This window comes from Crassostrea angulata, chromosome 3 (assembly GCF_025612915.1).
Source record: "Crassostrea angulata isolate pt1a10 chromosome 3, ASM2561291v2, whole genome shotgun sequence".
NCBI classification, from domain to species: Eukaryota; Metazoa; Mollusca; class Bivalvia; order Ostreida; family Ostreidae; genus Magallana; species Magallana angulata.
In genome coordinates this window covers 11296065-11310877 of record NC_069113.1, presented here as the reverse complement: position 1 = coordinate 11310877, position 14813 = coordinate 11296065, and the positions used below count along the sequence as shown (strand labels likewise).

At 35.4% G+C, this 14813-nt stretch overlaps 1 protein-coding gene across 2 annotated transcripts in view; it reads right to left on the bottom strand.

Annotated features, from left to right (window-relative positions):
* Positions 1-14813, bottom strand: part of LOC128177998 (hemicentin-2-like) — a 31701-nt gene continuing 16888 nt past the window's right edge. Inside the window, exons 1-7 of one of the 2 annotated variants that reach the window (XM_052844947.1) lie at positions 14288-14710; positions 6383-6516; positions 4309-4522; positions 2984-3025; positions 2375-2665; positions 1749-1772; positions 1-1238 (exon numbers count right to left, since the gene is read on the bottom strand). In XM_052844947.1, coding sequence (XP_052700907.1) covers positions 1126-1238; positions 1749-1772; positions 2375-2665; positions 2984-3025; positions 4309-4522; positions 6383-6516; positions 14288-14357 — 888 coding nt within the window. In that variant the 5' untranslated portion in view covers positions 14358-14710 and the 3' untranslated portion in view covers positions 1-1125. Of the gene's footprint in view, positions 1239-1748; positions 1773-2374; positions 2666-2983; positions 3026-4308; positions 4523-6382; positions 6517-14287; positions 14711-14813 lie in introns of those variants that run through there. The other variant, XM_052844948.1, reaches the window with a different exon arrangement.

Sequence of the window (14813 nt, the reverse complement as noted above, 5' to 3'; positions counted from 1 at the left end):
TACAATTGAAACAATTTATTCATGTGACATATACTTTGGTACAGAATTAAATAAACTAGTATAACTCCACGTGACTTAATTAGAGAGGTAAGGACAGTATACAGAGAAAAAATCTGTAAATGTTAAAATTGTTTTATTTGAAACAATGAAAATTACTTCAAATCAAATTTTCTAATTAATATTCAAATTCACAGTAAAACGTCTATAAACTGTCTCAATATATACGTATGTTGACCTACATGATTTCGTCAGTGGCATTCGACACATGGAAAATATACCATGTCACGCATAAACTCGTTATAAATGATATTTGTTGATGTTGTTAATCATCGATTTTTTTTAAATAATACAAACAAGTCGAGAAACTATTAAATATTACCTGTACATGACTGTTTTCCACACGTACAAGATTTAGCATTTTTTACCAGATACATTCGAATTGAATTGCAACTTGTAGACAATGATATAGTTGAAAATAAAATGAAAACAACATGAACGTTATGTCGAAGTGGAATGAATAGGGGGAATAAAACGTGAAATATTATAATAGCTATAATACAATGGCAGGTGTCTAGAAAGGTTGAATACATACATAAAATTCATATGAAATGTTATCAAATCAATGACTCGTGAATAAAATATGACCATAAACAAAAACCAGATTATTAAATATAAAAATGTGCAAACTTCAAATCACAATTAAGTTGATAATCGATTTGACACAATAACGTTCGCGCCTACACAGTTTACCTTATAGATGGCAGGCATGCGCATTGAAACTCCACACCGATGTGGCGGACAACCATGTTTGGTGTAAATAGTCCGAAATGGATAGTCAGCAATCGGAGAAACCGTTAAAAGGAACAGTCTCTTAAAGCAGAAACTCACAAGAATCTCGAATATTTTGAGACTGTTGACTAATTCTCATAAATTTGACGAATGCTAACCAGTTGTCGCCATTAGGATATTTTTCCAAATATATACATATGTAGTATATGTGCTACATATTATATTGAAAGTTTGTGGTAGTGGGAGTCATACGCCGTCAGAACACGCCATTATACATGTACCTGTTTGTATTTGTAGAAAACTGGCCATATTAAAAAAATAAATTAGAGAACATTTTCACACCATGTGTAACAAAACAATTATGATTGATATAAACAGATGACAAGAGGGCGACGAATGAAGATGGTTGGCCCAGGACGAAGGCGAGTGTACTTGTTCTGGGTAAATCACTGGAAAAAGAGAAAATAGACATTCACAAATCAAACGAGTTTAATAATTAGACGTCTTCAAAGTTAAAACCTCATATTCTATAATGAATTTTGATTCATTGGTCCGCAAGTGCATATATTTTCAAAATACATTTATTAGATTAAGGACTGTTAAAAAGATGTATATATATCAAAATTGTAGAAATTAAGTTCTCTTAACAACCCTTATGTACATAATGTATCAAGTTAGTTCGTTAATTCTTCCAAGACTGACAATTTACTGCGCTCAATTTACAGGAGCTCAGATGCATGCTAGCGTCTAATTGGTCGGAGATATGTAACTATTAGCGATAGAACCCACTTCTACAAAGTTATTTTCTAATAAGAAAAAAAAAGACAACTAAGAAATTCTGCTACTTGTCGAGTAAAAGGATCTTGGACTTTGGGCTGTAATTCGGCTGTTGATTAAATTCCGCGTAATTAAAAAAAAAACCTGTAGGCGGGTCGGTGCATCTCCCCCATTGATCTTACCTCTTTTGCTGTTCTTGCTTGTAGCTGAAAAAAGAAGTAGATAAAGCTTTAGACTTGACATTCCTTTTAACACAAATAATCAATGACTATTTATACATGTATCGAGTTCAGAACAGACTAAATGATATGTAATTCCATACTTCCCAATGAAATGCAAGAATTAGTTTGCACTGGACATATTGAAGTGTCTTGTGATTTTTGACACGTATGAAAAATGGAAAACAATGAATGCTTGCGTAACCAGGAAATACAAAAAATCCTGTCCTGTTAACCAAAAACCACGTCTGGGGGGAATTCAATCTGCCGAGTGTCTCATTTATCAAACCCTGTCAAACAGCCAAAGCCTAAAATCAATCAGTTCCCAACCGTGATGTCTTGGGATACAAATCGAACTCGATTTGCAAATTAATGTTTGGAGTAAGATGACACTGTTTAATGGCAACAGAGTGCAATTTCTGCTAACCAAGCAACCGAGATACGGACCAGTATTCTGATATCAGCATCCCGTCTAATCAGAAGACGTTAAACACTATCACTCCTAATGTCAATTAATGGTGACAAAAAGTCTTTGTTGCGCAATGTTAGTGTGATTTAATGATAAATGAAGATCATTTATTTGTACTAACCATACAGCACAACGACTGATGTGGACTCCACGAGACTGTTGGACGTGCGGCACGTGTAGGTTCCGGCATCGGTCATGTTCGCGTGCGCGACTCGAAACGTACTCTTGATCGTCTTGGTTTCCATGCTCACAGAAAATTTGATGCTGACACCTTTTTCGACATCACTCTGAAGTTTTTGACCATTTTTAAACCAGTCAATATTATCAGGAACGAAGTCATCTCCTGTGGCATTGCAGGATATCTCGAACGGTTCGTCCGTATTTACATGCTGTCTGTCAGATATGTAGATGACTGCAAGATAGAGGACAAAGAAGGCTTACGTTACTTGGAATTATAAAGCCATGAAACTCAAATTAAAGTCGTCTTTAAATTTCAAATCAAAGGAATATTACATTTTATTAGCTCCTTATCAGACTCGAAAATACCATCAACGAAACAGTAAAACATGGCAGTAGTATCTGAATGGCTCTAAACAGAAAACTGGAGTTGTCATGAATAGTTTCCACAAAAAGATTCTTTTGATTGCGATCTCTCTCTCTCTCTCTCTCTCTCTCTCTCTCTCTCTCTCTCTCTCTCTCTCTCTCTCTCTCTCTCTCAACATTCATTTACCTTCTTTTGAATGAGACTGATGTGGAAAGCGATCGGATTTTTCTACAATATTAAGATAATACAACATGGTATCAATGTCTAAATCAAATAAACATTATTAATATTGTAAAGAGAATATAAAAAAGCATACTTTAAAACAGGAAGGTTGAGGGTGAGGGGTCATGTGGGTATACCTATCAATTTTTCCAACTCTTTTTAAATTAATGTCTGTGACCCTATAACCTTCCATAGGAAGTTATAAACCAGTGATTACAGGAGAACTGGTCATAATATTTAATATACTCAGATGCACAATTCTTCTATCGATGCGGCCCAGATTAACCGCATTCTTATACTTTGGCAATGGAACCTTTAGGACTTTTAATTCTTAAATATAAGCTTCATCGGTGGCATTTAAATTGAGATGCACTTTAGCAGGCAATAAGATTAAAATTTTATTTATAATGTTGACTATAGTAACCAATTTATTTGCCGTTTTGAATATATACTGTACCCTCTACCTCAGACAAATAATATATTTTACAACAACACAAAAGCAAAGTTCCATATCTTTAAATTTGTGTGGATGTTTTCCTTTCCAAGTGGTGGTGGCAAAGTTTTCTCATCTCAATAAATAAACCGTTTCTTTAGCAAGTAATGTATGCGCATCATGTGACTCATAACGGAAGCGGATATGGAAGGGTGTCAAAGATTGCTAAGATAGGCCAAACCAACAATATATCAAAGATGACAGTAATTTGACGAAAACACAATTGTCGGACCTATTTTCCTGAAGTACTTTATAATGGTCGAGAAACGGATTGCCTCTATTGTTGTAGAGAGAGAGAGAGAGAGAGAGAGAGAGAGAGAGAGAGAGAGAGAGAGAGAGAGAGAGAGAGAGAGAGAGAGAGAGAGAGAGAGAGAGAGAGAGAGAGAGAGAGCTCAGTGTGTGTTTGGGTGTGTGTTAGAGTTCTAACCAATAATTCCCGCTCTTAGAATCCCGATATTTTTTAAAATACATAAAAAAAAATCACGCTCTGTTGAGGAAAATCGCTCTAAAAGAATTCTTTTAAGATATATAAATTAGTTTATTCAAGATGCATGCACAAGCATTTTCTTTCTGAAACGCATTATATTACTTAATCTTCAGGCTGTATTTTCGATCTGATTTAGGATGTTTTGGAGTACGAAAAGTCAAGGATATTCTGTTTGATATAGGGAATAGGGATCTGCTGTTGGCAGCGATTTGACTGTGTTGACTGTTGATGATTATAATGTACACACTCCCTTGTCAAAGCCACTTTAATGTGACACCAGCTAGGTATGACTCCGCTGGCCAGCTTTACCTGTAACGGTGAGGTAGAACTGCTTCCGCATCTGTTTGTCGGCAGTGGGCACTTGACACTCGTACTCCCCGCTGTGTCTGGAATGTGCACCGGAAATAATCAGTTTCCAGTCCTCTGACTCCCGCGCATGCTCCACAGAAATGGTTACATCGTTGACGTAAACATATCCACCAATGGTCAATGGCGTCACACTGGGCAGCTTCCTCCAGATTATCTTCAAAAGAAATAAAAAGACAATCATTAATTTCTCGCAAAAATAAGACACCATTTTGTGATAAATAAGTACATCATGTCCTTTTGTAAGACCGACGCATATTTTGCCTAAGTTATGCTTTGATTCATCAGCAATACGTTGCAAAAATCTTTGGAGAAAATTTACTTACAAACAAATTGTCAAAACTGATTAAAAACGTGGGTACTGGAATTTTACGATGTTTGGTATGTTATAAAATTTATTTGTAGCGTAGACCACACATTGAAAGGTTCTGGACAGTGTTCTTGATTTAAACGAGTTTCATGATCATATGTCGATTAAGTTGGAAAAATACATGTGTATCAAACAATGAACTATACATTTTTATTCTGATATGTAAGAGAAAGCATTGAAGAACAACTGAAATACGTTATTCTGTCAAATACGTGTTTCCTATTTTTCTCTTTACTCAAACGTTGAAGGTTTCTCTTTGCAGGGTCTAACTAAATTTTTAAGTTACGCATCCTCATACTCAATCAGGTGGTAATCAGATCGAAAGAAGCAACATAAAAAAAAACAAACCAAAAGGTTTCAGAGAAAACTCCTGACTTGAATGGGGTTACTGTGATTATTTCTCCGTTACTTCTACTCGGTTTCTGCTACCTACTCTTAATGAAATAATGGAATAGGTGGCGAGTCATTAAACACTCATCACAAACAATTGATAAACAATAGCTCCCAGTCATGGCTTGTCTGTGCGTTGACGTCTGGAGTTGAGAGGGAGGTTATATGTGCAATAGGTGTCCACAACCTGCTCTTCCTGCAATTGAATTCACGATATCGAGTTTTGATCTTTTAGACAATATCTCGGTAATTTCATTTGTTCTGGCTGAATCACGCTACCGGGCTAGTTACTCTCAGACTACAACCAACTGTAATTAATGGAATTGGGTGGGAATTTGTCAACCGCTGATGAGAATGGCTCCGCAGATTTGCACCGATTCTTTGATTATCGTACCGCACGACACGCTGGGGTTCTTGGGGTTGTTTGGCCAAATGAAAATTTATTTCTCTGTAGTTTTTTTTTGTAGGTGAGCACTTGTTCTTGAGTTCGCCAAGTAAATGTCGGCCAACGCAATGTTGTGACATATTCAGTGCCTTCCTGTGTACCAAATGTCCATACCATTGACTACTCTTTGAGCATTGCATGTATATGTCTTGATCTCGTGGTGGTTATAGATGATGATAAGCATGCGTTTCTATACGATAAGGACAAAAACGGCTGTTCTGCACAACTTGACCCTATACTTGCTCGCACTTTCTGAAGGTTCCTCGACAATTATCACAGAATCTCTGATACATTGTAGACACAACACGACACATACATCCGCGTCGACGAAACGAGCGCTCAGGAAAAAATTGTCATGTTTTTTCTTGAAAATAAACATGTATTTCCAAGAAAGAAAGCATCTATTTGATAAACTGCAACAAATTGATGACATTATCATCATAGAGAGGTTGTCATAGGGAATAAATTATCATCAGATAGATGGCAAAAACAATTTTTTTGACTTATGTATACATATTTTAATTATGGGCTCATTGAGTTTAGGATCGACAATCAACATGTTTAATTGCTAAACCAGATAAATTTATGTTTGTATAACCGTAATATATATACAGTATAAAAAGTTCAGTAACTACATGCATGAACATATTAAGAGAGATTTTTGTAAGAACTTGTTTCCAATCCATTGTATGAATCATATATGCAAAAACTAAGTTCAAATCGCCCAAAAAAAAAATGAAATTTAATAATATAAATATGAATTTTATAATAATAATAAAAAATCGCCGGTGTAGCATTGATTTGTTCCTCACCTCCCTGGTCCCCAGATTCTCCACCCTACAGACCAGCACTGCCCTATCGCCAGCACTCGCCGTCAGATTGGTGTCCGTCTCCATAAACTTCGGGATCGGGTACCTGCCCGAAACTCCGTGACGTGACCCGAAAGCTGTCGAAAGAAAACAATTTGAATATATAAAACCAAATACAAACCCCAAGTATAAAACCCCAGGAATTCACTCAACCGTCCAGGTAAGGTCCATGCGGAGCTATAATAATTATTATACGCTTGTTTGGCCGCGTGTGTACACAGCAACCACGTGCACTTCGAGTTTATTAAGAGTGAAAAACAATGAAATTTGTATAACGGGACCCAGGTTTTACTTCGAAAGATCAAGAACTTCGAGAAATCGGAGTTCGAGAGATCAAGAGTTAATTTACTTAGTTATATAGGAAAAAAAATTGGGACCGTGAGTTCACTTCGAGAGATCAAGAACTTCGAGAGATCGAAGTTCGAGCCATCGAGTATCACCTGTATTAATTATTTATTTGCACATATGATTACAATCTGCCTTATAGAATATAGATTAATGCACGTTTTAAAAAGCGGTTTTAAAAACGTATTAAAAAAGGAAATAGTGTTGTGCTTTTAGAATTTGATTCAATTTTGAAACCCAAAATAACCCAAGAATCTAGCACAGATATCTTAAGTTACAATTCTATATTACACTAACTTTGAATTTTTATATGTTTTCACCAACTGATGGGAAAAGGGTGTTTTTCAGCAGATGGCCGCGTTTGATTCAGCGAGGCATATCTAATTGATCCATTACATGAATATTGCAAAAATGACCCATTAGCCAATATGGCTAAACATTTGTCATCAAGAGTTTGGAATCAAAAGTAGTTCTTGGAAAAGGTTTAACGTGTTAATTCTTCTTTGATACATCGTTGATACATATAGTTTTTCAAAATATAGAAAGAAAAGTCTTTTCGACCAAACAAAACAGGGTAATGGTTGATAAAGTGAGAATGGCATTCCTTCGTTTGTTTTCGGACGCCATTTAACTTTTATGCCGTATTTTGACGTCGCCACCCATCGTTTAAGTTTGACGCTGTATTTTTCCCCAATAGGTTAAAACGATTGAAAAACCATTCAAGACTTCACAAAGAGAAGGACTTGGAACAAATAATTCATGTCATAAATCATCTGTTTCGCATCCTGGAAGTATTTATCCAATTACATGTCGGAGCTATTTCAAACACACAACTTAATGATGCCACCTTATTTTCCACTGCTCTGCAATATCGTGAAAATTTATACATTTTGATTGCGCAATTAATGATCTCTAAAGACTTTCAGCATGGCTAGAAGTGTTTTGATTGTGGCTCTGTATAGCCCCGTTGGGATTTATAGGGCTTTGTTTCTAGGAGGTGATATCATCAATAGTTATAGTTGGTCTTAGATGAATTCAGTAGAAAGAGGAAAGCTCACAGATGGTTTCTATACATAAATATAAACATTATAATTTCAAAAGAAAACGTACGCCGTTCAACCCATTGTTAAGAACCTGCTTAAGATTGAGTTCTGATTGTTTTCACGTGCATTTCTCAATTAAGACGTGACTTTAAAATAAGAACCAAACTGTCGTACAGATTGGTTGTTTTCTTTCTCTCTCATTAAACTGACGCTCATTTTGTAGTGATTAATGACAGTGCCAATAAATTTCTACAAGAACAAGCTTGCTGTTGCGGTATGACACAGTAACAAACGCAGAGCTGAATGTCGTAACTTGTATGTAACAGTTACTTATTCCACAAATATGCCAAGCGTCTCTCGGAATCTGACGATACTAAAACGCTTGAAAATAGCAATTTGTTTAAATTAATGTATCAGAACGATATTTGATAAACTGTTTAAAACTTGTTGGGCGGCTTCATCGGCCATTAATTCTCTAATGAGAACGCCACCGTCGCATGCTTAATCTTGGTTTTTAAGAGAGAACAAAGAATCGTATTAGATTATTACGTAACTGGGCAACGACCATTTTAAAAAAAAAGTACAACATGAAAGAACAGCATAACTGCTTCAAATGAACACGCAAAATACATTATCATCGTTAATTACTACATTGATTATTGGCAGATATACCGCTCAAACTTGGAGTATGTTGCTTTTCTTTTCCAAATCTGGAACAGGTTTTTTTCTACTCGAAAAATATCTTTGTCTCTTGTATTAGCATAATCATTAATACTTTAATTTTCTTTTCATGTTGTAAATGTCTTAATTTCCTTTGAGGTTTCATAAAAATTATCAAAGTGATTTATAAATTAAATAATTCATTAGTGAGTATTCTGTAATCATTATTCGCAAACAATTTAGGTTCGGTATTTATTATGTTGAACCTTAGCGCCTTCTCGTACACTAGGAATGCTACGCGTGATCGCGTGTGGCATATCGAATCCATCGGGAAGGAATCTGTCTGCCCGTAACACGCATTACGCATTATTAATTTTAACAAGCTCAGTTAGTTCCATCTTCTCTATCTGTACTCTCTCAGTAGTTCCTGCCAGCCAAAATACTGGTGCCCCATTCTCCGATATTTCGGTTACAGAGGACAAGAAGATGGACGCTCAATCTGGCGTGAATGGGAGGTTGTTCAAATGTGCGATATTTCTCAGAAACTACGATTTCCCGTTTATTTAGGCGGACCGTTACAGGGTGATTTCACATCGGTCAATTAAAGAAATCTGGTAACGGCGTTCGGTCAAAACATATGAAGGCCCGTTAAAATAATACTAAGGGGCTTCTTCACGTGTGGCAAATGTATTTCAAGAAAATATACAATTGTTAACATTGGCAGAAGTCAAGTGAGTAAATAACTAGTGTCTGATCCAAGATGACGTCTTATTTACGGATCTTTGTGAATGAAATAAAGGGTTTTGCAGCTTTAATAAAAAATATATCTATTGTGAAAAATGAAAGACCGCAAAGTGCGCTCTGATAGCGGAGCCCCTCTATTATTCCACTTATGTGGTTGGAATGTGGTTGGCAATAATTTATCATCATATCACTGCACACTGCAACTTGCGATACTTAAGATCTCGTGATAAGTATAGAAACGTTTTCTGTTTTTCATAGATAAATAGTTATATAAAATCGTATGTGAAAAAAAATTAGCGAACATATGTACCATTATAAGTAAATGAATGAAAAATAAAAACCACCTCAGTTCCTGTCCAGAAATTAGACTTCAGACAAATTTGTTATTATCTGCGATAAACTAATTTTAAACCCGATATATTTGCATTTAGTATATAACGTGGTAAGAAACAACTGAAATTTTGCGTTTGCTGTAACAAAACTTCAAAGCAGAATATAAATGTACGACTGCCTTGTGGTCTAAAAGTAGAGTTACATAAGTGTCTTTTTTTGTTGAATAGCTTCTTTATTAAGAGAGAGAGAGAGAGAGAGAGAGAGAGAGAGAGAGAGAGAGAGAGAGAGAGAGAGAGAGAGAGAGAGAGAGAGAGAGAGAGAGAGAGAGAGATGTTTGCAATTGATTTGAAATATATCATTCTGTCTCTTTCAGACATGTTTTTTATGGAGGAATGAATATAAAAAGCCAATATTCTTTTCAATAATTTCTGATTTATTTCGATATTTTGTTGCAAGTCGTGTGGAAATCCATTTTAATGTTCAAATCGGGGATACAGACAGCTTGAATTGAAGCTGAGATTTAACGAGAGTCTATACAGAGATTACGGCGATAGGTCGAGAAAAAATTATAATCAATTTATTGCAATTGAAATTGCAGACGGAAAAATTGCGCAAAACTGCTGGAGGATTCTATGTACTAAAATATACATCAAACACCTTCAATGTCCGCCATTTTTATACAGAAAAATCCCAGGTTGTTTTTTCCCTTGAACATATTGCATTCCTGCATGCATGCAGTATTTTCTGAATCACGTTAATCTTCTTTTTATTTTTAAATAAAAACATAAAATATGCCCAATGATATATAATAAACGTAAAATAAGTCCACATATTTCTATAAATAGTAATTATGATAATAAAATATCATCATCATAAGTAGGTAATAATACTTGATAGTCTCATCGACTTACTGAAGCTTGTGGAATATTATATAATCACGTTTTAGATTGACAATTCGGCATTCTTTGAAGTAAGAGAGAATTGTCATAAAATGACAATAGCTGAGAATCCTAGAGCCCAGATAATGGGATTCATTACAGTTTATTAATGTTCCTCTGCAATTGTTTGATTCTGCGATTAATGAAACTTTCATCAATATTACAGATCTTGTGCAATGGAATAGTCTAATTTCGCACTGATAATTCGCTAATCATGAGCTGGATGCATCCGAATGAAACTAAGTTGTAAAGTATCTTAAAATGTCCTAATAAACTTAGTTAATTAACAGAGAAAACGTTAATCTTATCTTTGACATTACAGAATACATGCCAAATACTGTTTAATTTAAGAGCCCAAAATACAGACAAATATGACATAATTACAATAAAAAGAAGAAAAAATCATTCCAATAGATAGCATTACAATTAGTGAATGTCACTGCTTACCTATAGGACAATACAACCTTGAGTTAGCGTCACACGAAGTTATAGTAATTAATAACAATGGAGGGTATGGACGCAAAAATATGTCCCTGTTAGCATGATGGGTTTTTTGTACACCACAAGTACCAGTCTACAAACTATCGCCCACCCTGGAAACGAGACAACAGGTTCCCTTAATAATGGTGCTGGTCAATGATGCTGACAGGTGTCATGGAATTACCCCATATATCACGTAGACAAAGACCCAAAACCCGTATGTTTGCACTTTGCAGATGCAACCTCATATTTTGTATATATAAGACTGTTCAGTCAGCATTTCGATAACATAAATTATAAGCTTAAGGTGATCGACCCCATATTTCATTGACAGACGAGGCTGTGTGACTTGGTTCGCGTTTGCACGGAGTCAGCAACACACAAATGTGCTAACAGTTTCTGACCTTCATCCCTTCAGAGGAATTATGTAATTATTTGCATTTTCAGCAGCACAAAACGCCCTAAATCTGATCAAGTATGATATACATTGAAGGACCACCGGAATTTTTAAGTGTACGAGGTTACGAGAACGGTTCCGTCTGTTTATGAAACACTTTACAACAATGTTGCCAATGGGAGGCCAGTCGCCTGTAGGAACATAAAACACACCGACTTATCCATCAACACTAATTCCACCTATAAATCTAGATTAATATTTGGACTGATTGGAGCCATACATTTTGAACCGAATTCTTCATCTTTCTCCTCCTTTTGAGGTCTTTGCGAACTGTTTCGAGAATTATGCAATATGGCTTTTTTTGAATTGATTTAACCATGTTATAAAAGACACCGGCCATGTCTAATTTTATAAGTTCAGACAAAAAAGTCTTTCAATCCTTTTTTGCGCTGAAATTTGATGGCTCCATCCGATACTTGTGACATCTGATAAACTTAATCTAAGAACACGGATAATCTAATTATTCACGGGGCCCGATAACACAGAAAAGCAATAAAAACAAATGCGACAAAAATCAAATCGCTCAAGCGATATAAATGAAAAAAGGCGGATGGAATACATAGATTACAGATTTCCATTATGAAAAGATGAAAGAATATTGGCTAGAAAGAGCATAATATTATTGTTAACAAATTAAACTGATGGATACATAAGTACCATAAAGTCTACGAGCGCTGTGTTAATAGAGAGGGACGGGCAAATGGAAGTCAATATTTTATTAGTCAGTCAATTACTCATAATTACATTTCACGTTCAAGCTTACAAGCTTACATTAATATTTGAAAGCCAAAGCATAATATTATTACTACTTTTCGTCCACCCCTGCGGGAAAGCTGTCTAGAATATACCTTTGACTTCAGAACCAAGGGCCGACAGATTGGCAAGCAGTTTATGAAATAAAGAAAAAATGCAGTTCCATAATGGAGGATACAATATGAAGTAGTGTTTGATTGCTGTCAAAAAAATACAACTGTGTCGATAAAAAAAATCCCGAAGAGGACGAAAAGGCAATTGAGTAATTGGATGAAGACAGATAAAACAGTAGTGTCTTTTACGACCAGTGGTTATCATTGAGGAGGGCCCGGTGATGGCGCCATATCATGGACTTGATCGATCGCGGGCTAAATAGCCCCATCCGAGTCATTTTTACACAAAAACATTATTAATGAATTATACCAATTTTCCAATTTCTCTGTCCCTTTATCTGATGTAAAAACTTTATTGAAATGCTTTCTAATTCGTAAAGCAATCAATTATTAAGAATTTAATTGCAAGCTTTTGGTTTTTAAAATTCTTCATTAAAACATGATTCCATCCGTAGACGAACTCTTATTAAAGAGAAAAAAAAACTACAAGGAGAAAATCCGTTACATATAATGAATTTTGCCATATCCCATTAACATAGTTACACACAAATAGGATCGACAAAGAATATTTCACAAAGACCTACTAAATAGTTGCCAAAATTTATCCAAACAGATGCTTTCAGAAGAAAATAATTTTGGCATTGAATAGTCTAGCAGTTTTGCAGAAAAAAACCCCTGAAAGGTCATTTTAGGAATACTTATGAATTTAACAATAGATTATGAAATCAGAGATATTACCCCATAGTAGTATCTCATACATATTTATGATATTCATTAAACGTGGGTGCTAGTTTGTGTAAACTAAATTCAACAGAATTAAGCGAGATGAGAATCTATAACAAAGGACAATGTGATGCTTCCGCAGATTGGACAGTGTTGACACTTTTTTCACCTGGGATTACGACAGATTTAAAACCAATGAAAACAACGAAATTGATCACAATATTTTGGGCCCGCGAGTGGTAAATTTGAGCATAAATGCATAAAAAATATAATTTCTGAAAATGTTTTCTTCCTTCACTCTAAAAGTGAGCATAATGCATTTGCGGTGAGAATTTGTTGATGAAAGTCTTGAATCCCGTCTCACCAATTTAAATGTAATGTTAAAAGTTATTGAATATATCAGAAAGGTATTTATGTCTATATGTCATGGGTTTTCTGAGTGAGTAATACACAAATGAAGTAAAATAGGGGGCGGGTGTAATCTCTCATTCTCGAGCAGACCGAAGTTCTTCAAATAGTTAAAGTGTGAAATCATGAACGGTAACGATCTCGTTGACCCAGCCTGTTGGTTTATATGGGGTACTTGAAAATTCTGAATAAAGATTTTTGGAGACTCGCGTATAAATACATTATTCAGTTTAAAGAAATTACACGCTTCCCCATTCTACGTGATATCATCTTGAAATTTGTTTTAATGACATGAAAATCTACCAAGCTATTATCGAGGGCACCTTCTCGTGCTAAGCGGATTATGTGCACAAACAAATACCAAAGAAAAGAGATTTCCACTGAACAATGATATGCCAAATAACTCAAACTACATATATTTGCTTTTCAGAACGTGTGAACTGGGATGTAAAGATGAAAAGTTTAAAAGATATACATGTATATTGTTAATTCAATTACAAGTTAAGTTGAGAAGTTCCCTTCAACGTTTTATGTAACACGAATCTTTCTGTTCCCTCTCTGGTGTCCTATATGAAGGGTTAAGTTCGCGATTTTAAATGGGTACACACTGCAAAGTTTGGCGCATTGTCATAAATGTTGAATGTTTCGACTCCAGTTTCATTACAAATGCTATGAATGTAGAAATTCTATCCTTTGAAGTCTTTCATATTTCCTGACATTTATACCCTATGACTAAAATTTTTAAATATTATCATATCGAGTTTAAAAATAAATTATTTATTGTCATGTTATTAAATCAAGAATTTTTTTCAGTCATTGTTAATAAAAAATATTTTAATAAATAAACATACCTCTTGTAAAAATCGTCAACAAAATAAAAACCACGGCACTAAAACAAGTGTCCCGGTTCAAAATCTTCATTTCTTAATAATTAATCCCAGAGAATAACGTAATCCATAAATTCACAATAAGTAACCTCCATTCATTTAGACGGGTACGAGACCATTCCCCCGACAAATCACGGATACGTCGGTAAGTATCCCCTGTCAGTCATATCTGGCAGTTCCGTGCACCTTTTGATGCAGTTTAACCTGTATCATCAAAGCCACGTGCTCCGATTCTGCAGCAGGAGGAACTCTGTCACAACACACGCAACTCGACTCTAGCGGCGCGGCATTCGATTGGTAGTCACTGGCCTGTTACCTCTCGAGACATCCAGCGCTAAATGCTGGGCCCCGAAAGTGTGTTATAGACACTGCACGAAGTACGGACCGGTCTGCTTCGGCGATCAAAAGCAAAATGTGCAAGTGTTTCTAAATTTAACAAAAACAGAACCGGTGTTTTTCCTTAATATCACTTCTACAGCTTTTGATGACA